The sequence below is a fragment of the Lucilia cuprina genome, chromosome 3, assembly GCF_022045245.1.
Source record: "Lucilia cuprina isolate Lc7/37 chromosome 3, ASM2204524v1, whole genome shotgun sequence".
NCBI classification, from domain to species: domain Eukaryota; kingdom Metazoa; phylum Arthropoda; class Insecta; order Diptera; family Calliphoridae; genus Lucilia; species Lucilia cuprina.
The window spans coordinates 55147051-55169651 of NC_060951.1; the positions used below are offsets into that span (position 1 = coordinate 55147051).

Consider the following 22601-nt stretch of genomic DNA (forward strand, 5'->3'; position numbering starts at 1 on the left):
GAATTTTAAATTTAAATTTAAATACCAATAAACACCTGAATCTGAAATGAGGTCAATATTTTAGTTAAGTCGAATTAAGGCCAACATCTGAACAAGTGTTTTATTTAATATAAAATTTAGTTCTAGGTGACTACGCAATATTTTCGTAGTTATATTTTGAAGTTTTATAGAAATATTTCGATTAAAAGTCATATTGAAAAGACGTCAGTTAAGACAAAATTTAAGACCATTTATTTATTGTCTTTTTTGGGATATATCTAATAGCCATACACAAGTATGTATGTCTATTATGAATCATATCATATTGTTAAAGATTCTTTTTTGTCGTCCTGATTATTCCGTCAAATTAAGGGAGTTTTTGTTTTTATTTTTTTCATCCTCCGTCTACAGACGTCGATTATAATCACATAACGAGATGACAAAAATGACAACAAGAAGAACCTTTTGCGCCGCACATCATTATGATAAAACTGTTTTTTTTTTGTCTCTTTATTCGACAAACAAACATTTACTAAACTATAAGAACTTAACTTTTGTTAGATTTGAACCTCAAAAATAAAATGTGTAAATGAATGAATGAATTTCGAACAAAATGGAAAACTAAAACAAACTTAATGAAGCCAAATATTCGATAATAAGAATGAATGTTTTAGCTGTCATTGTCACTGATGATTCAGTGCGTATAGATAACGCCCCTTCATTAAGTGCCAACATGAAAAAGTTCTTAAACCCCAGAAAAGTGCCAAAATAAAACAAAGACTTGTGGCAAACGAAGAAAACTTTTGTATGTGTGATTTAAAAATTTCGGGAGGCGAGAGAAAAAAACGCACTAAATATAAACAATCAGAGCGATAAAATGGAAAAGTGTTAATAATATACAGTTTCTTAGGTAGTGTATTAAACTCCTTTCTTTTAAATTTACAACTTTTGCTAATCAGTTTTCTGAAACCCTTTTTTTAATTCATTATTTTCTGGGAAAATGAACTAAGAGGAGTTATTTTAAATTTAAGTGAATTTTTAGTAGGGGAGTAGACTACTATTGTTTAAAAAAGGTTGTAAATTTTATAAAACTAATTGATGATATTTCATTTTATCATTATGATAACTGTATCATTCGTAAGGTTTCAGTCTGCGTTTAATAAATCTTAAAAAGAAAGGTGATAAAGTTAAAATTAGAAAACCATTTTAAATCTATTTCCGTTAAGAATTTGTATAAATAGTCAAAAGCAATCTGTTAATCTCTTATTTACACATCATTTGTGAAAAATAATCCACATACTGGCTGGTGTAGGGTTGGTCATGTCCGACTATACATTCATACTTGTTTTTATAATAGAGTCAAGTCAACTTAATGTAGAAACTGTTGTATGCCATCTGAATGGCCATACTGCCAGCTTTAAGATATGGTCTTCTTGCTTCTTTGAGATATATTTAGCTAAAGCTTAAAAACTTATGGTTTTCGTTATAATTATACACTATACACTACTATAGTGCGGAAAGTGTTATGCTTTGTATATATTGTTAATTACAAACAAAACTACTGGAACCACACCTACCCGAAGATGTTCCAATGGACTCAAACTTACTTTCTAATTCGATTTAACGATGTCTGTCCATCCGTCTGTCTACTTCAGCTTTCCCTTTCCCCAAGTTATTTCAAAAAATATACTTTTTTAATTTCATAAATCTCCTTGTAATCCAAGACAACAGCCATTACGTCAACCAATCTCAAATTTCCCTAAAATTTAAATTTTATACATAAAACTTAAAATTATTTCTAAAGTACAAAAAAAAATCACTTTATTGAACTGTTTAACTTTCCTAAAGAACAAATACTTTAATGATTGACTGACAAGATGAAAATAAACAATTTTTCCCACATCATTATTATAATTTTTCAATCAAAAGACATACACTACAGATTTATTCTATTAACGGGGGTTCTCTAAAACGGAGATACGGAAACAATCTAAAGGAACAGAGCAGAAAATTTACATTAACTACATACATGTGTCGTACGTTCGAGTTTAGGTTGTTATCAAGTATGATGGCAAGGATGGGGGAGAGTAATGCGTAACGCCTCCTCTTTAATGAGTTTGTAGAAAAGACAACAAAACAAATATTTAACTACAATCTTTAAGCATCAACATCAACACTCGGTAAACAATTGTTAGATTGTACTTGCGAAAAAAGAGTAGAATATTTAAAACATACCAACATAAATATATTTACATCCTGCTTAGATAAACACATACAAACCGATATACATACATATTTTTTTCAATTTCCAAAGGAAGTACGCTTTAGCTATGGAAAAAAACAAAATTTAAACTTGTTGGTAATGATGATGGCGGTAAGGGTCATTATGACATGATAATGTTTCCTCATAATCCTCAGAATATTATAAAAACTTTAACTAAATTTTGTGATTTTTTCTGTATAAATGGGAAAACTTTGTTATCTTTTTGTGATTTTTTTTTAACGAGAAAATGTTGACTTGAAAGCTAAAAATTTAATAATTTTTAAATTGAAAAATATTTCACGTTCCAATGTCCAAAAAAGTTATTTCAAACATTAACCAATAGTATAAAGTATATATACCATTTTATAACCTAAAGCTATGTTGACCATTAAAAGTCAAATTTAAACGCCTGAGCACACACATTGAGAAAAGAAAAGTAATCTGAAAATTTCTTTAGAAAACGAAAACAATAGTATACAGAAAATAATTGAATTCATTTAAAGAAACGGGTTATCGTAGTGTAAAAAGCTGATTAATTTTCTTATACTCGCGCTATGTTTAGTTCTTATTTATCTAGGAACTTTAAAAGGTCATAAAAATATTGTGTATTCATTGACTTTATGTCCCTGATCATACTGATGTCGCATTTATGTATGTGCAGTAATATTTCTCTTTTTGTATCCTTTCTACTCAAATGACCACATACACTAGCAAATATATTTCATTGAATCCAAATAAACTTGTGTTTGTATATTTATTTGTGTCAATATCAATTCAGTTTTGTAGTATTTGTAGAGTTTTTAGCAAATAAAAGAAAATCAACACACGCACCCAAAAAAAGGCAATGAAAATCATATTTTAAATCGGTTAGGGTCAATTTGTGGTAAATAATCTCAATGCCATACTTGGCATTATTTTCAACATCAAAATCATTCTCATTGACTACTTTCGTCATCAATATCACTCGTACCTTTCTTCTACTTCTCGTACAAAAGGATGTTCATGTTGTTGCTATTATTGCGTTAGTATTGAGCTAGTATTGGGTTTATGATGCTGTTACTCGTTATGAAAATTCCATTGAATTAATTTACATAAATTTGTTTTGTTGGAAAATCTCAGTTTTAAAAGTATTAATGCCTTTTTTCTTCTACTTTACTTATTTTCAAAACACTTTATGAATATGAAATGAAGTTTGGTGGGAGGAAAAAAATGTGAAAGAAAACTAAGACAAGGACCATAAGAAAATAAATGTGTATAATTTAAGAAAAATGGTCAGTTAAAAACAATTTAATATTAAATCATGTATAAATAGCAATTGTGACAGACGAATTGATTAGAATCATGGAATCAGAGCATAAAATATTTGAAATGTTTAAAAGATGAAGGGAAATAAAAATTAAAAATAATGTTCGGGAGATACAAAGAAGGTTAAGGAATTTAATCGTTTTTCACAAATTTTTTAAACTATTTGTACGAAGTATTTATGATCATATTACTATATAGACTAATCTGTAGTTCAGTCTATAACTTATATATAGTCTAGACAACAAACTGATCTATGGAACGGTTTATAGTCCAATCTGTAATCCAAACTATTAAATGATCTATAGTCCAGAAATTACACTATTATATATATAGTGCAGAATATAAACATGATCAATAGTCCATACTATAAACTGATCTATAGGCCATACTATACTCTAATCTTTAGACTAGTCTAAACTATTGTCTAGACTATTAAATGATATATAGTCCAGTCAAAAAACTGCTATTAACTTATCTTTAGTCAAAATTATTAACGAAGTCTAAGCCTGTCTACAGTTTGGACTAACGATCAGTTTATAGTTAGTCCATATAGACCATATAGACCAGACCTTAGACTGATCATAAATCCAGACCATAAACTAGGGATCAAACTGATCAGACGTTATATATAATCACATCTGTAGACTAGTCTTTAATCCAGGCTATAACTGATTTAAGTTAAGATTATAGACTTATTCATAATCTAATTTGTTAACTATATGTAGTTCTTATTACAGACTATAGAACTGAAGAATGATCTATAGTCTCGCTAGCATATAGTCAAGATACAAAGTTGTAGACTTACGGCTTTAGAATTATATATGTAGAACCGACTATATAATCTTCTATAGTGGCGACTAAAGATCAGTTTATAGTCTGGACTCTATGTGAGTTAATTATATAGACCAGACTTTAGGCTGATCTATGATTTAGACTATAAAGTAAAAACTAGGTATTTATATTAAGTTACTGCTGTGGAATAATCTTTAGACTAAATATAGTACAGTTTATAGAAGAATCTACAGTCATGACTGAATACCGTTCTACAGATCAAATATTAATTATAATCTCGTCTGAAACTAATCTATGGTCATGGATATAATCTAATCATTATTCCAGACTACATACCTTGATTAATCAATTTCATACTATAGACAGATCAATAGTCAGGCTAATAATTGAAGATATATAGACTCACCTAAAGTACTGGTTATAGACTTATTTAAAGTTCAGATTATAGACTGATTTACAATCCAATTTGTATACTGATTAATAGTCTAAATTATATACCAGACTATAGATCAGTGTTTTGTTCTCGTCTATGATCTAGGCTATAGATCATAAACTTAACGAAATATTTTTTCACAAGAAATCAAATTTTTTCTAGGCCAACCTATAGTTCTCATAATAGACTGGTATAAAGTCCAGATTGTAGGCTTAACATTTTCATAAAAAAACTTTGATTTTTCACTAAAAAAGAGGTTCGCATTAAAACTATCAAAATTTAAAAAATTTAAAACTATTTTTAAGATATTTACAAACACTATGTTGCACAGTGTTATTAATACAATAATATATGTATACATAATATATGTTTTATTTATTTTCATCTTTTAAAGGATTTTTAAATTACTTATGCTGGTTTCTTAAAGAAATCTCGAATATATTAGCTTTCTTCCAAATACGAGTTTTATAATTAAATTTATTGTAGGAAGTTCTATAAAATCCAATTAACATGAATTAAAAGCAATCAATATCTTTAGTAATTTACAAATAACATTCTTAGGCAAAAATACATAGATACATATACTACAACATATGAACATATAAAATAATGGATATTCCTGAGCTTATACACACATTTAATTACTTATATATGGTAAACCGGAAATGCAAAAAAGGAAAATTTTATCTCACCTTTGACTGACTGCACACAAACGTATAATGTAATTACAATAGAACTACCAGTAGATACTTACTTATATATATGAATGCAAATGCATACAGATGCTGTAGCATAAACAAATACATACGTAAGTATATAGATATGTATGTATGTATATAAATGAATGACAAACTAAATTCATATCTAAACTGTAAATGAATAAAACTTTAGTTTCGTAAATTAATTTCTAACCCTTAAGGAATTTTACAAAGAACTTAATTAACAAAACAGCAACTATTTTATGTTCCAAATTAAATTTATTGTAATATAATTAAATGCAACACAACAACTAGTACAACTTTATGCAACATCTACTGGTATTAAATCAGAAAACAAACATACAAACAAATTTCTTTAGAATGTTGTTACACAAATTGCAGTAAATAGAAGAATATAAATAAATAATAAATTTAAATGAATTTGTTCATTTGTTCACCAACAAAATGCCAGAGTATATGAATATGTAGAATATCTTAACTTTAAGTATTTTATATTTTGTAATTTTATTTTTCATTTTTGCATTAACTAACTCTGCCAATAATTTGCATAAAATTGCAAATGTTTTTAGTAACTTAATAAACATTATCACTGCAATAAAACATGATTTAGTATAACATTGGCACAAAAATACCAGACAATTTTAAAAATATACATAGATACATATACACACATAGGTAAGTTGCTACGTACACTTAACAAAATAAATAAAATTTTACTTATAACTGTTGGCAATCATTATATTTAAAAGTAAAGGTAGTTAGTTCTTAGTTATTGTGAAAATAATTAGGAATGAGAAATGTCTATTAGATTTTAAACTAGATTATCAATGTTCATTATCGTTTCTCTTTACCCCTTTCAGCATACAATGGAAACCAATTTTAATCCTATCTATAGATTTCTGAATTATTAATAATACACCATCGCTCAATACATACGTACAAATGTATATATCCTATTAATATAAATTAAAAATGATTATGCCCTACGTCGATATATAGTCCATCCATATTAAGGTATACTAAGCCTGTGTTCTGTATTTTTCCAGTCGAGAAAAAAATCTTGAAATATAACAGTATTCCGCTTTTAAATTCTGTAATTTGTAAACTAAATATATTTGAATTAGGTGTGTTCAGCCAGTTTTAAACAAGACGATTTTAAGTTTTTAGAATTTTTTTGTCGTTTCGACACTTAAAACGCGGGCACAGTTATAGGAATTTCTTTGACTGCTGTCCAATAACAAGTTCACAAAAACAATTGATCATGCTAGCCTAGACAAGAACCCTTAACAGAGAACAAACCGTATGTGAAATTAAATTTCTGGGGAAACTTGTTCTAAAATGTATATTGACAACTTTCCTAGCTTAGTTCTGAACTGATTTTCGCATTCATTATAGGTTTTAGTTTTAATTATATAATTCCAGGCACTCTTGTCCTCAACATCCCGTGATAATACCACAAATTGCTTATAATAAAAAAATCTAAATTTTGATAAATTATTTGATCCAGTTCCATTTTGAGGGTGTCAGCTATATTCTGCTAATAGTTTCTGAGATTACAGCAAACACTAAACTAAACTAAACAAAATAGGAAATAATAGTATTAAATTTGTCTATCTTTGCTTTAATGGACCTGGGACAATATTCCCTAAAAATTCCCATACACCACCTTGATGTGGAGGGTATATTGAGTTTGTATTGATGTTTTTAACGCACAATAATATTCCGCCCGTACGTCTGTCTGTCCGTCAAAATAAACCTTGTAATCAAACTGCAGGTCGCAATTTTGAAGATAATTCAATGAAATTTGGTACATAGTCTAAAATGAATAACATTGGTTAATTATTTAACCTAGCCCCATACAACTAAACCTGCCGAATGTTTAATATACTCGTATCTAGACAAAAAGCTGCAAAACCAAGATCCATAATAGGTTTGATGACCCTCATGAACTTCATAATTATAGGGCCTCTTTCGACCTTAGCCCCCATAAAAAGCCCCTTCAAAATTTGACTTAAATGTTCACAATTTTATTTTACAATAAATGGCATAAGTATCTCTGAGGCAAGATACAGCTCAACTTAATGCTTTGTTGGTATTTTGGGGCTAGAACAGCTGAAAATTTTTATTATTTCACAACGTTCACAAAAATTTATTTTTTCGCTTTATATGTGATGGTTCTTGTCTTTAATACATTGAATACTAAAATTTAACATTTTAGAGTAAAACCCTACTGAAACCGAATTTTTTTTCAAATTTATGCCTAAAACGAGCATAAATTTTAAATTCGATTTCTGAAATTATGAAACTATCTTCCCTAATACAATAACGTACCACCACTTGCGTAGAAATTGAGATCAAAAAGTATTTCTAATTTTCTATAAATGTTCATACCCATACAAGATACGAACTAATTTTCTATGTAAATGTCTCTTTACAAACTCTCATACATGAACACTTTTCTCTGGTTTTGTGTTTTAATACCATTCCTGGTCTTTATTGGAAAATACTCATATGAATGGTTATTATTAGAATGGTACTAAAAAAGTTGTTTAATTTTTTTTTTTCCAAAATTTACAAAAATTTATAACTTTTCTTGTTTTTTAAAAAACTATTTTATTATTTAATCATGAAAACTATAAAATTTTGAATTAAATTTATCTTATCCAAGAAAATTATCAAATTTGGCTAATTTAAGAGCTCACCATTTATGGCTTATGTTCGAAATTAAATGTTTGTAGTTTTTCAAAAAAATCTACCAGTATAATATACTTACTATAAGTATGTTTCAACTGACCGAATAGATTCAATGGACACTGATTTTATGTTGCCATGTTCTTAACTCACCATACATTAGCATTTTCGTTGCTGTTTAATTTTTATATGTATCTACGCAAAAGGATGGCAAGTTTTTGGTGTTTATATACATATATACACAGATATCTATACACATGTGAATGAGTGCCAATATCCCAACAATAACTATGTAATGCCATTCAGTTGTAATTACTTACCTAACAACATACATTTCACTATAATATTATTTGGATTATACAGAAGTAGTCTAATGAGTTATTACTAGTAATGTGTTATATAAATGATTTATAATTCATTAATCATAATGCCTGTGAAGCTATAGAAGCAGTTTATGTTTTTTCATACGATTAACAACTACTTCTTATTCTAATTGCTTGTAAGCATTTATGGCAAGAACATCCTTGCCTCCAAAGACATCTACATGTTAAAATAAAGTAAATTTTAGCATTTTACCCTCTACATGGTAATGAAAGTTTTTGCTGGGTATGTACATATGTTTTGCCTGAAATTATACAAAGTACAAAGCCAAATGTTATGAACACTTTTAACACCACAATATTGCAACCATTGAAAGAAAATATCACCTGCTCCAACAGTCCACCAACAACTCCTCACAATATATCTGATAGGTAGGTGTCATGCGGTTGTTTGGGTTGTGTGTGGTTTGTATGTTCTTCTATATTTATTGACATTAACACAAATTACATTTAAGAGCTATTTTGTAAATAAACTGACTTCTACTAAAAAGTCTGTATGCCGAGTAAAGTGTGGTACGCTACAGAAGATAATTTTATTTAGTTTGGTCAGTTAGGTAGCAAGTTAGTTAATTCAAATTATTAATATATATTTTTCAAACAAAATATAAAATTAAATTAAAATAAAATAAATTTGTGTTTAAGAATACTTGTTATTATTCTTAAAAAATAATTCTTCTTATATTAAAGCGTATATTTATTAAATGCTCTTAAGCATACCTTCCCCTGGGAGATGTTATTGCCATAACTACAAAAACTATTATTACCATATCTGCATTGGCAATGCTATCAGCTGTTGTAAAAATTGTATGAGCTGCCATTTAAAAAAAATATTTAATCTACAGTATTGCCAGATGAAAATATTAAAAGCCTAAAAACCGTTTAATTTAAATTTAAGAGATCATATTATTACAAAGTTAATTTTGGAATAAGTATAATAATTTTATTTAAAAAACTTTTTATTTAGTTTTACTAACAAATATTTTAAAATTCATAAATTTTTTTTATTAAATTCTAAGAAAAAGCAATTTGCAATTTCTTTAATGGAAATATATAGTCAAATAAGTAAAATATTGGCCCAACTAGTTTCATTTCACATAAGGCTGATTTTTGACATTGATTTCATGAACTCTTGAGTTTTATATGTATATATGCTCGCGTCCTTATTGGTCCATATATCATTAATAACGAAGTCTGATATCGCAATGATAACACAGTCTGACAAATTTCTAATCAACTGACAAATGTCTACTAATGGATTGAGCCGCACTGAATCCGAATCCGAGAATTCCCTCATCACATCTAGAATTTAAGATATCGTATTCTGAAGTTTGGAAAAAGGCCCTTTAAGAAACGTTATAACATCAACAACACAACTTTATTAATCAAAATAGAGTCTTAACATCTGACATTCTCTCTGACATTCATATTCTCTGTTGATCGAGTTATCTTCACCTAAAGCTTATTTAAATTGTTTAAAAATCTTCTGCAGTTACTGAGATATCATCCTTTAAAGTTAAGGAATGGAAAGACATTGTTTAGTCGAATCAAATAGTGATTTGGAGTAATTTGAAACATCGTTAGATAAATGTGGATTTAACAATATTTACTAAACCTAAACCCTTTGTAGTATAGCTAACCTTGAGTTTTCCAGATTTATGTTATTTCAAAGGCTTAAAGAATGAACTTTTAGATGGCATAGAACATTTTATAAATAAAATTGTTATAATTTAGCAAATAGGACCAACATTGGACATAATATAATATTGATTCGGCTTCAACAGGGTGACGATACGTTCTATATTCCAGTCGATTTATTGAATCCAAAATTTGGCTATAACCCGATTTCGATAGAACTGTCGATCGGCCTCTAAGATCATGCGCTTTGAGCTACTAGGATTCTCTAGCTTATGCAATTTTTGGAGCTATCGACTAAAAATTTCATACAGCAATAGAATTTATAATTAAATATTGAAGATGATAGCACATTTAACTGAAAATTCACTTGCGTAAAGAGAAGTTTTGTCGACCTTAAGTATTGAACTTTGACCTCAGTTACATTTCAGCTATACTGCAATCATTTATAATAGAATTTAAGATTAACTATTGAAGATGACAGTAAGTTGGAAGGAAAAAAGCTAGCACAGTGTAATAGAAAAGTTAAAAAAATTATTTGAATGAAAATTGACATTCGTAAACAGAAGTGTCGTCGAGCTTAAGTATTGAACTTTGACCTCAAGCGTAATTTTAAAAAGTCATTAAATATAAAATAGACAACTAAATATCTATTTTCACTACTTACCGTCGAAAATTTTAAAGAAAAAAATACTGTAGGTTTTTTTTTTTTTTTTTTTAAATAATTCAATGTTTTTTGTTTTATTTTTTTTTGAGTACATACTGATACTGTTCATTATGTGTATTTGTAGTTGTTTTATTTTTTTTTCATTTAAATTTTTAATTGTATCTTAATTCAAATCAAGTAAAAATTCTGTTTCACAAGATAAAATTTTGTGAAAACTCTCTAACTATTATCATACGTTTCAGCCAAAAAAAGTAGTAGTTTTAAATATAATAAGTTGATTAAAATTTAAAAATTTAAATTAAAATTTATTGTTTTGTTTTTTATTATTATTTAAATATTTTGCAAGTCGACTATATAAGTGTTTAGTTGTTCTTTTAAAATTAATGTTTAAAGTTTTTGTTAAAATTTTGTTTTTAAATTAAAAATGAAGAGGGATTTACACAATATATAAAAAAACAGAATTCGTTGATTTAAGACTTAAGAGAAATTTGGTTTTAAACTCATACTATTTACAAAAAAAAGAGATATATAAAAATTATTGGAAAAAAATTTAAATAAAATATAATTAAAAAATTTAACTTTTTTTAAAAGAAATTTTAATAAAATTAAAAGCGGATTGTGCGCTAAGCCCACAATTATCAAAAATAAAACTCTTTGCATTACAGTTGTTGCTGTTAAACATTATGCACTTAAAATTAAATGTTGTTGGTTTGTTCAAGTTTTCAAAGTAAAAGGACATTTTTTTAAAAAATATATATTTTTTTTGTTTGAAAAGAAACTAAATTTAAACGTAGCTACGCTTTTTTCTAAATGAAAAACAATTTAAAATTGTAAATAAAAAATTGATTTAAAATTAAAGTAATTACATAAACAGAAGAAAAGAGATAAAAGTTTAGTTAAGGAGGAAAAAGGAAACAACTGAGAGATTCAGCTTCAATGGCAGATGAATAATTCTTAATATTACTACTTATTTTCTGTTGCTTGGTTTGGGGCTGATTTTTTTTCTTTCTTTCTGGAGGAGGGAGTATACATCTAAATATTAAATTATACAAATATTGGGAGTTTAATTAATATTATTATAAACAATCAAATGAGACAGTGGGGTCATCTTTAGTGATCAGGGTGGGGGTTGGGGTCATCACTTAATTGAGGGGGCGTAAAAACGAAGACACCTACTTAAATTTATGAAGACTACTTATGTTCTTTGTTGATTACACTGGGGGATTTTCTTGTTTGTTTTTTTTTTGTTCCTTAATTTAGTGACGATGATTCCTTCGTCTTTGTTGCTGTTGTTGGTATTGAGTATGATGATGTTGTTTACAGGCATCGGCACGTCTTAAAACTTCCGCATACGACAAGTCAAGTTTCTTTAGTTTGTGCAAATCTTGGGATACAGTACTGGGCCTATAGGGAATGTTGCTTACATCTACCTCACCCGAGGAGTTGCGACCTCTGACAGAACGATTATAAATAATCATTGAATTACCATTCCATTCGTATTTAGGTCCACTGCGAGAACCACGCGATGATCCGGGTGTATTAAATTGATCGGGAGTGGCAGCCATGGGTGATTCTACATAGGGACGTACTTCTTTGCGTTTCTTGCCACTGGCCACAAAAATGCGTGGTGGTGTGGGTAAAGCCAAGGGAGACTCTGAACGATCACTGGAGAAGTTGCGATTCTTGCGACGATTCTTCTTCTTGATACCTACACCCACGGCCAAGTAGTCTAAGGGTTCCCGTTTCAAAGGAGTCAAAACACGGCCATTTTCAATGATTTGCTTGCCACTGGGCGACGACAAGTGAGCAATGGAGGCCGCCATGGGAGGCTTGTTTTCTTGGTTCTTTTCAATAATGTGTTTTTTGGCTGTTTTACGTTCTAATTTGGTAATGCATTCCGACATGGCAAAGGACTGTTCCGACACGGCCGAGGAGATAACACTTTGAGCATCATCGGCGAAATCAACCGGCAATTCTTCGTTGGCAGGAGTAACAGGTGGCACTTTTTGAGCATTTACACCATTGGGATGAGTATCATCCAACAGAGGCAGCTTATCGCCTTCTTCTTTGTTTTCGGCGGCCTTTTTGAGAACGGCAAAGATTTCCTTAAACAGTTCGCGGTATTCAGGACGATTGCGGAAGCGTGAATCTATGGGACTGGCATCATCATAAATGCTAAATTTACAGTCTTCGCCATCACCAATCGAGCAGAGGAAATATCCGGGTCTCTCATCAGTTTGGGTGCCCTTGTTGCTGGTCTCATCCGAAAAGCCCGAAGAAGAGGTTTCCGCTTCCGAGAATTCCGTAGGAGTACGACCACGATTTTTATCATTTTTGGTATTTGAATTATTGGTGTCATTATTCATGCTGCCATTGCAGCTGCTGGCCGCATCACCATTGCTGGAATTATTGCAATTGCCGGTATTTTCATTGTGGGCCGCTTGGAACATGAGTTTTTGAGTTTGAGCAAATTCCCCAGAAGACTGGAATTCTTCGGCCAAAGACATGCCGCCGCCGCCACCACCACCAGCAGCAACTACATGATTATTTTTGCGAGCAATCGATGAGCGTTGTACCTCCAATAAGGCTTCATATTTCTCCACCAAATCACGATAGGGATTAGGACTACCGGGTATATTCAAATCCAAAGAATCGGGATGCTGTGGCATAACCTGGAAATTATGGGCATAATTTGTTTTTGAATTTTAGAGATGGATAGATTTTTTTCGATTTTTTTTTTCAAATAAAGAGAGAGAGCGGCATAAATGGCATGAGAGAGGTGTAAAAATAGTTTAAAAAATTAAAAAATTAACAATGTTCATTTTGTAACTTTGGTTTTGAGTTTTTGTAGGTGGTGGAGTATTTGTATACTGGTAGATAGTATATTGTTTAAATGAGAGAGAGAGAGCGATTTCAAAGATAGAGAGTAATGTTTAAAAAAGAGAGTTTAAAAATAAAAATATTCATTTAAAACAAAATTATAATTAAAATACAAACTTTAATAACATGCCTTCCAATCAGCAAACAATTAAAATTCACATTCACTCGAAATTCAAAGAAATTTATTAAACTTATAAAAAAACTTAAATATCACACAAAAAACCCTCATTATTATGTTTTTAACAACATATTGTTAAACAAATTAAATACAACAATATTAACAAACAAAAAAAAAAACGTTTTCAAAGAAAAACCATTAAGACGAGGGAAGGGAATATGAGGGAAGTATTAAGAGGGTTTTTTTAAGGAAGGGTGGAGTAGTATGATAATGAATGAATGTGAGATATAAATGATTTAAAATATTCTATTTAATAGAAATTAATGAATAATATTAATAATATTTAGAAAAATATGAAAAAATGAGAGAGCTCATTAATGAAGAGATAGTTTATAAGAGAGCGGTGGGTTGTGTTAAGAGTAGTTAATAACGGAATGATAAGTTTAGTTTAATACCCATATATCAGATAAGCCATTTTTTGGCCTATGATGGTTAGTTGGAGTCTTTGTTAGGGTGACAGTGCTTATGTATTTAGTTTAGTAATGAAAATAATGGAAAGATGAGTAGAAAATATGAAATTGGCAAGTTCAAATGTTTTGTATGAAAAGTTATTTCTGTAGGGAAAGTTTGTCTTAATGTTTTTCCATGATTTTACTTACTTAACTAAGACAATATCAATAATATAATTTGTTGTTTTTTTTTCATTAAAAACTATATAAAATAAATTATCCACACAAACACACTGTTAAAACTATAAAATTAGTCTAATTTTTATAAAAAAAAGTCTTGGCACATTTAAAATGTCAAAAAAGAAAATATTAATTAAAAACGTTTAAAACGTTGTCTTTAAAATATGTCTTTTTTCGTATAGATTTGTGACCCTGTATAAAAGCATTCTTTGTCCAGGAATGTTAATATTAAAACTTTAAAATTAAAGTTAAAATTCAAATGTTTAAACAAATAACAAACATAAGAGAAATAGTAAACTCGGTAAGTACAACAAAAAAAAAACACAAAAAAAAAGAAACTAAATTTAAGAAAAACAAATTGAAATGCACTCAAAAAAAAAAAAAAATAACACTTTCGTTTGTTTTTTGTTTGTTTAAATTTCTAGTTTTTGTGTCAGGTCAGAAGAGTAATGAAAAATCTTCATCGTCTGGTATGGAACTAATCATACGGCTTATAACTATGGCCGGCCATTGCAGCATTTTCGCCACCCATGTCATTAGACTGAAACGTTTAACGGTTTTCTGCCAAAGATCTAACAAAACCGTATCTAAAGATATGGGTATTTGTTCATGCAGGTACTTTGTGTTGATATTTGAACAAATCGGACAAGTAGTACTGGTAGTGGTAGTAGTAGTAGTCGTTACTTGTTTTTTAGCCTAATAAAATTATAAATATAAGAAAAAATAAGAAAATAAAAAAAAGGTAGAGAAAAAATATCATGGTGTTTTTTTGGTTTTTGGAATTGTTTTTAGATTGAGTAAATTTGCAGATAAAAAAGGAAACATTAAAGTAGTGGAAACGGAAACGGTGTGTTGGATAAATTAACAGCAACAGTTAGAAGACATATTCAATAATGTTAGACGTTAACACACATTTAAACAAATACATTAACAGTAAACACCTTAGGAGTAGGCTTTTGTTTTAGACACAACCAAATTATATGATTTTTTTACAAATATCATCCATGAAAATGCTTTTTAGTGATTGAAATTATGAAGGAAAAAAAAACACCAACAGTAAAACAAGTTAGGAACTAAATATGAGTGCTTGGTAATGAGTTTGGTAATGGCAGTTTGTTATGGAAATGAAACATTATTATTGGAAGTAAATAAATTGTTCTTGCTATTTTTATGTAAACTATCAGTCAGCCTCGTAATAAGCCAAACAGCAGTGTTTTAAAATAGAAACAATTTCTCACCTTAATGGACATGCTGCTGCGATAGGCAGCCTGTGAATGTTCACTTTCATTATCATCACGATTGCCATCTAAATCTAGCAGACTACGCTCTTCATCTTCCTCACATTCCTCGGTGGGTGCCAACGAGGATTGTTCATCATTAACTGTGAGGCGATCATCCATAGAGCGCAAACAACGACTACACATTTGTCCTTGTCTGGAAATAAAGAGAGTGAGAGAGAAATAATTTAATTAGTTTCTTTTTATATTTCTTTAGTTTATTAAAAAAATATTTTAAAACATACCTGACTTCATCTAATATAGATAATTCATCATGCATGGATTTCATTTCCTCTGTGGCACTAGTTTGAGCAATACGACTTTGTAAAGATTGATTTTCTTGAACTAGTTTTGAAATAGAAAAATAAATACAAACAATTAATAAGTTTTATGTTAAAAAAATAATAAAATTCTAAAAAATACTTACTTATCGCCACCAATTGTTCTTCCAATTCACCACATCTCTGTTGCTCGGCCATAAATGCTCTTTTGGTGGTCTCCAAATCACTAACCAATTTAATAATTTCATCATTGCCCTCCTGACCACAAACCATACTCAAATCAAACGAACTATCACCTTCTACACCACTAATACCCGTTGAATTGGCATTATTTCTTGAAGCAGGAGAAGCAAAAGCAAAACTACAATTTTCAGGGGCGGTAGTGTTGGCATCATAACCGGTTTGTACGGTGTCTGAAGGTGATTCGGCATTATCTTTATTCAAAGTGGGTTTCAATTTTACGCCATTGGCATCAGAGCCCGCCTTATTCTTTTCCGCCAAGAGACGTTCATTTTTGCGTCTCTCAAAGGTTAAAGATTGGCGACATTCTTCCAATTGTTTAGTCAGTTCTTCACAACGTGCCTCCAAAGTCTCGATATTGTGACCAAGCCTATAAAATTTAAAATTCAGCAAATTATTTAAAAAAAATTAGGAGTGAAATTAAAAAAATATATATACTCACGTTTTTATATGCTTTTTATCGGCAGTATTTTCAACGAGCAAACGATGATTGGCACGCTCCAAATCTTGTATACCGACTTCCAATTGTTCATAGACCTTTAAACGAGAATCGTTTACTTCCCGCAACGCCGTAGTATGCTTTTTCAAATACTATTTTAAAATTTAATTCAAAAAAAAAAAGAAAACAAAGAAATTAATTAGTTTTAGTGTAAAATGTTGAAATAGTTTATGCATGATTGATCACGAGATAAGAAATTGCAGTTGTCTACATACATACATACATACATACATACATACATACATACATACATACATACATACATACATACATACATACATACATACATACATACATACATACATACATACATACATACATACATACATACATACATACATACATACATACATGCACACTTTTATTTAGAAGGGGTCAAAGCTAATTAAATGCCAATAGATAAATTTAGAATAATATAAAGAAATAAAATTCATTTGAGGAAATCTATTTAATTGACCCATTTTTTGTCTCTCTTTTTTTAAAAAAGATTTATTTGTTGTTGTTTTTGCCTCTACATTTAAGGGGTTAAATATTTTATGCTTGATTAGCAATAGTGTTAAAATGTTGCAGCAACAAGATCGTATTTCTAAGATTATGGAATTTGGGTGTTCTGCATAGGTTTGCTCTAAAAACCAATCAGCTATAACCAAAACACCACAATAGCAAATGTTGGAAAGTTGTTCACAAAAAGAAAAACTAAATACTTTTACGTATTTATAAGGTTTTGTAATAGTGATCTACAAAAGCATTGAACTCTAACGTTCATTAATTGATCTTGGCGCCTTTGCTTTACTGAACTAAATAAAACCGAAGAAAATAAATGTCAGTTAATGATGCAAACTGTGCACCATACAATGTAGTGTAAAATACTAACAAATTGCCAAAAAACTTATTTCTAATCAAAGATCAACAGCAAAAACCAGGTTTGTCAATTAAACTACTTACCACAATTTCCTGTTCTTGTTCCTCAACAGTATGTTTGTGCTCTTTTAAAAGAGTTTCCAATTCTTTGTTGCGTTCCAGTAAAGTTTTTCCCAATTCAGCAGCCAATTGAAGATCTAAAAAGATTTCAAAAAAAAAATTAAAACAAAAATTAGTACATGATCATTTATTAAGAAAATAATAACAATATAATTATAATAAAAACTTTTTTAATAAAACTTACGTTCATCGACTGAAGAGAAATTTTCAATATCTTTTTCAAGTTGTTGGAAATTAACATTAATGTTCACCATTTTAGCAAAGTTTTTTCAGATTAATTAAAGTTTTAAATTTGTTGTACAAATTGTTTTTTGAAACAGTTAAACTGTCAAATTGTTTTAGATTTGTTTAGTTAGTACGTTCGTAACGAAGCGTAAGACTAGACTGTGTCCTTTCGTTGCTCGTCCTAAACATTTTATACTAAATATCCTGGCGCTAGAAAATGCTACCTACAGGTAGTATGTAGTTTTAATTTTAATGCCAGCTGGCGGTCCTTTAATCAGGTAATGAGATTTAATATCATCAAAAATATTCGCGGAAAAGGATTTTTTAACATATGCAAAAATAGTTGTAAAATAACTCTAGGATTAAGTAGGTAGCTGTATTCCAACTCTTGTTATTCTAAGAATGTTTATGACATTATTGTTACAAGCTAAAAATCCTAGTTTAATTGGAAAACTGTACCTATTTCAAAAGACTATTTTGAATATTTTACATTTTATTTCTTAACACTATTTTTACAAAATTCATAACTTTTTGCAAATCTTTTTTCCATAAATATTTACATTTTATTTCTATTCAAATTGAAGTTTTATAATGTCTTTGCATTTTATATTGAATGCGTGATTCCTTTCAGAAATCCATTTTAGAATCCTATTTCCTACAAAAGACATTTTCGCTTGTGATCGTAATAATTACGAATATTTCGTGCATAGTACGAAACATTATTTAATCAAACCCTTTTCAAATTTAACGTAAGTATATATTAAAAGACTTTGTTTAATTTTCACTTTTCTCATTCCGTAACAAAATTAGTTTGTATTGTACGAGAATATTTTTTTTTATTTTTCGCAGTTTTTGTGTAAATAAATAATTATTTCGAAAATTCATTTTAATTGTTAATTTAAATAAGAATATTTCGTAAACTAAAATATTTTTTATATTTCTTACAGTGTACGTATTTTTCGTAAATATGAGGTATGTATTATTTTCTATATAAATTAAGATTTAAAGCATAACTGGAATTCAAATCAAACTAAGTTTAAACTTTGTTGATGTCATGACTACAATGGTGTCGTCCTTCATTCCAATCTAATTATAAAATTAAATTTTCGATTTTCTTAAACATTTTATTCAAATTGAACAAATTTTACAAATTTATCAGACATTGTATAACATCTAGTATAGTAAAGGAATCATTTGTCCAAAAGCCAAAGTTGAGTTAGTACTTTTTGTATATTAGTAAAAAATAACTCTAAAAGTTGATGTGATCAAATAATTATGATGTCAAAGTAACTCCACATTGCCCTTTCTAATTTGACTTTAAAACTTTTGTTTTTGTGCAAAAAATAATTTTAGGTTTTACAACTTGGTTTTTATCATACACAAACTGAACAAATATAACATAATAATCATATTTATATTTATAGTTCTTTTTTAATTCCTTTGAAATTGAACTAAATTGTTAATAACGTTGGTAAGTATAAAATGTCAAATACATTTTTACAGGAATATATTCACAAGACTTCCAGGCTTTAAAATGCAAATTGCAAAACTCTAGGTTTTCATTTTAAAACTTAATCGGTTTTGGAATTTGGAAAATTAAAAAAAAATGTGCCACTAATTAACTTATTGTACTGACTATCATCGCTGACATCGCTTTGCCTATTAGAACTTAGTGGTGGAAATTTGTTGCCAGTTTTTTTTTAATTTTGAATTTTTGACAGTTTTTTTAATGGGCGCTTACGCCCCTTGATAAAATGAAATTGAAATTGTGAACTTGAAGTCAGACCCTTGACAGTTATTTGCTTTTCAGGGAAATTTTGGGACTTAAAAATGGTCGAAAAAATTGTTTTAAAATTCTATTGAGTTTTTAGTTGCTTTCGAATGCCATAATTTGGCAGCAGTCCATTAAAAAAGTTTTTTTTAGGTTATTGGTATCGGTTTCAGACACAAACTGAATCAAATTTTATAATAAACGATCTACTAAAGAGACCGTTTTGACTTCTCCAAACATGTTATCAATATAACAACTTTAACCGTGAATTTGAAGTAAGACGCACGCCTAACAATATGTTGCTTTAGTCTACGCGATATAATATCACATATTTTAAACTTCATATTATAAATGATGGAATAGTTAAATAGGTTTTCTTTATTATTTATTATAAATCCATAAAAATGGGACTGAATTCTTCTTTATAAAATCACTTAGAAAACACTGCAAGATATAACATTATGACCATTATTTTCTAAATAATTATGCAAATTCAGACATTCGATTAAAAGAAGTAGCATTTCTTCCGATATATAAAAAAACAGCAAATGTACCTATTTTCTCTAGATTTTAAAATATTTTTTTATAGAAAAGGTATATAAGAAATATTAATTTTAAATTAATATCTTTATTCGATCACGAATGCTCTACGAGTTGCATTAAAATTAATCCTAAATTTAAAATAAATGTAGATGGCGCCAACGCCTAAATTGTTCACAACTCAACTATAAGACGGTTTGAATCCACACTAAAGAGAATTACACTTCAGGATCTTGACGTCTAAGGTGACATCTGCAAAATTTATTTAATAATAAAATAAATAGTACCAAATCAAACTAAAGAAACTTATTTTCACTTCGTTGTTAAATTAATCAGAAAAAATATGTACAAAATGTATAATTGTGGTTAATAACCTATAGACATAATTAAAACTATAAAATCATAAAGATCATATTTAGTATTTTAATATCAACTACTTTTATACAAGTTCTTGTACTACATTCGAAAATAAATCTTCAAAAATTCTATTCAAAGCTTCCGGTTAGCAATTCAACGCATAATATTAACATTTCTAATGCATTATGAAGTTTTAAAAATTATCAATAAAAATTATTAATATAAACAAAAAACAACAAACTGGAATAAAATTAAATTTCAAATAATTTCCTATAATGAAACTGACTCATCGTCAGCACAAGTTGCAAATCTGTATTATTAATGCCAAAGAGTATTGTTTTGATTATATTTCTTTCACACGACTCTAAAACCTGTCTAAGTTTTTGTTGTTTTAATTTATTTTAAATTCGCCTTTAAAAAATTTTGGAAATTTTTTGTAAAATATAAATACAAAACCAAAGGTTAATATATTAATTTATTGTAATAATAAATGATTAAAGTAATTTAATTCTTTTTTCATGTATATGATGCATTTTAGAGTCATAGTATTGCTACGCAAATAAATTATATTTAATTGTTTTAAACATTTTTCCATTGTAAACATTAAACAAGTTATTAAGTACAAATAACTAGATACAAGTTTTCAAAATAAATATTTATCTAAATGTAAACATGAGCTTTAAGCATTAAGTATAATTTTATTCTAACTCAATGTATAATTTTCTTAAAAAAAATCTCACAGTTTATTTTAAAAAAATTTTAAATATTAATAAATTTAGTAAAAACATGCAATGCAACATACATATGTATAAATTTTAAAAACTGTGCGTGTTTAATTCAATTTTAATTTTGTAATTTAGAATTTTTACTTTCAAAATTATAGTTTTTGAAATACTTTGTAAAGAATTTCTTTAACAATTTAAATTATGTATAAAGTTCAATGACATTTTTTGATTTTTACTTGTTGCTTCTCACATTTATAAGAAAAAATGCTTACATTTGAAATTATAATTTAATTTCTTGTAATTTTGTTAAATTTATTTTTTGCTACGTGAAAGAATTCTCATGATATTTATTACCAAGAAATTTAAAAGTATTAAGTGATTAATTATAATAAAGTAGACAAATTCCAATATGATTAACTATTAATAATAAAGTCGACTATGAACGAGTAGAGTCGATCACAGTAGAGAATAGTCGACTACCGTCTAGTACATGCGAGTAGAGTCGACTGTAATTAAGTTAATAGTATAGAGTCTTGTATTTTAGAGTCGACCACAATTGAGACCACAATATAAGAAATTGGACTCGACTACAATCGAGTAATGTCGACTAAAGTCAATTACCCTAAAGTAAAATCGACTTCAGTTATGTACCCAGCAACAATAATAAAACGAAGTACATACTTCCCAAAAGAATAACATTTATCACCACTTCAAAAGTAGCATTAAGTGAATTTGTTTACCTTCTGTGGAAGTGGTGTTTGTTGACTTCCAAAGAAGTGGAAAGAATCCAATTTTGATTAAAATTAAAGGTATATTTTTTGTACTGAAATTTTTTGAATAAAACACATTTCATTTTGGAATTGATTCATAAATGCATGTAATTAATTTATTTTAATGATATTAAAGTCAAATTAGTTTTCGCTTCCGAATAACTTCCAAAAAAAGAACAAAATACTTCCTGAGAATGACTTCAGATGTAATGAATTTCGAATCAAAATAAAATAAACATTCCTCCTATGATCAGTGTTAAAATCATCACTTCTTCAGCTCTGTTTCAGTAATTCCATGTAGTAAATTCAGCAGCAGAGTACAATCGAGTTGGGTCAAGTATATTCGACTATAATTGGGTATAGTCGGCTACAATCTAGACTATTAAG

General features: G+C 28.5%; 1 protein-coding gene across 3 annotated transcripts in view; it reads right to left on the minus strand.

The window, feature by feature from the left end:
- Positions 1–11003: 11003 nt before the first annotated feature.
- LOC111684866 overlaps positions 11004–22601 on the minus strand; it is a 145832-nt gene continuing 134234 nt past the window's right edge. For all 3 annotated transcript variants that reach the window (XM_046946590.1, XM_023447093.2, XM_023447085.2), the window contains 6 exons: positions 17791–17903; positions 16789–16937; positions 16253–16716; positions 16071–16170; positions 15787–15982; positions 11004–13533 (listed from right to left, as the gene is read on the minus strand). In XM_046946590.1, the coding sequence (XP_046802546.1) occupies positions 12118–13533; positions 15787–15982; positions 16071–16170; positions 16253–16716; positions 16789–16937; positions 17791–17903 (2438 nt within the window). In that variant the 3' untranslated portion in view covers positions 11004–12117. The remainder of the gene's footprint in view (positions 13534–15786; positions 15983–16070; positions 16171–16252; positions 16717–16788; positions 16938–17790; positions 17904–22601) is intronic.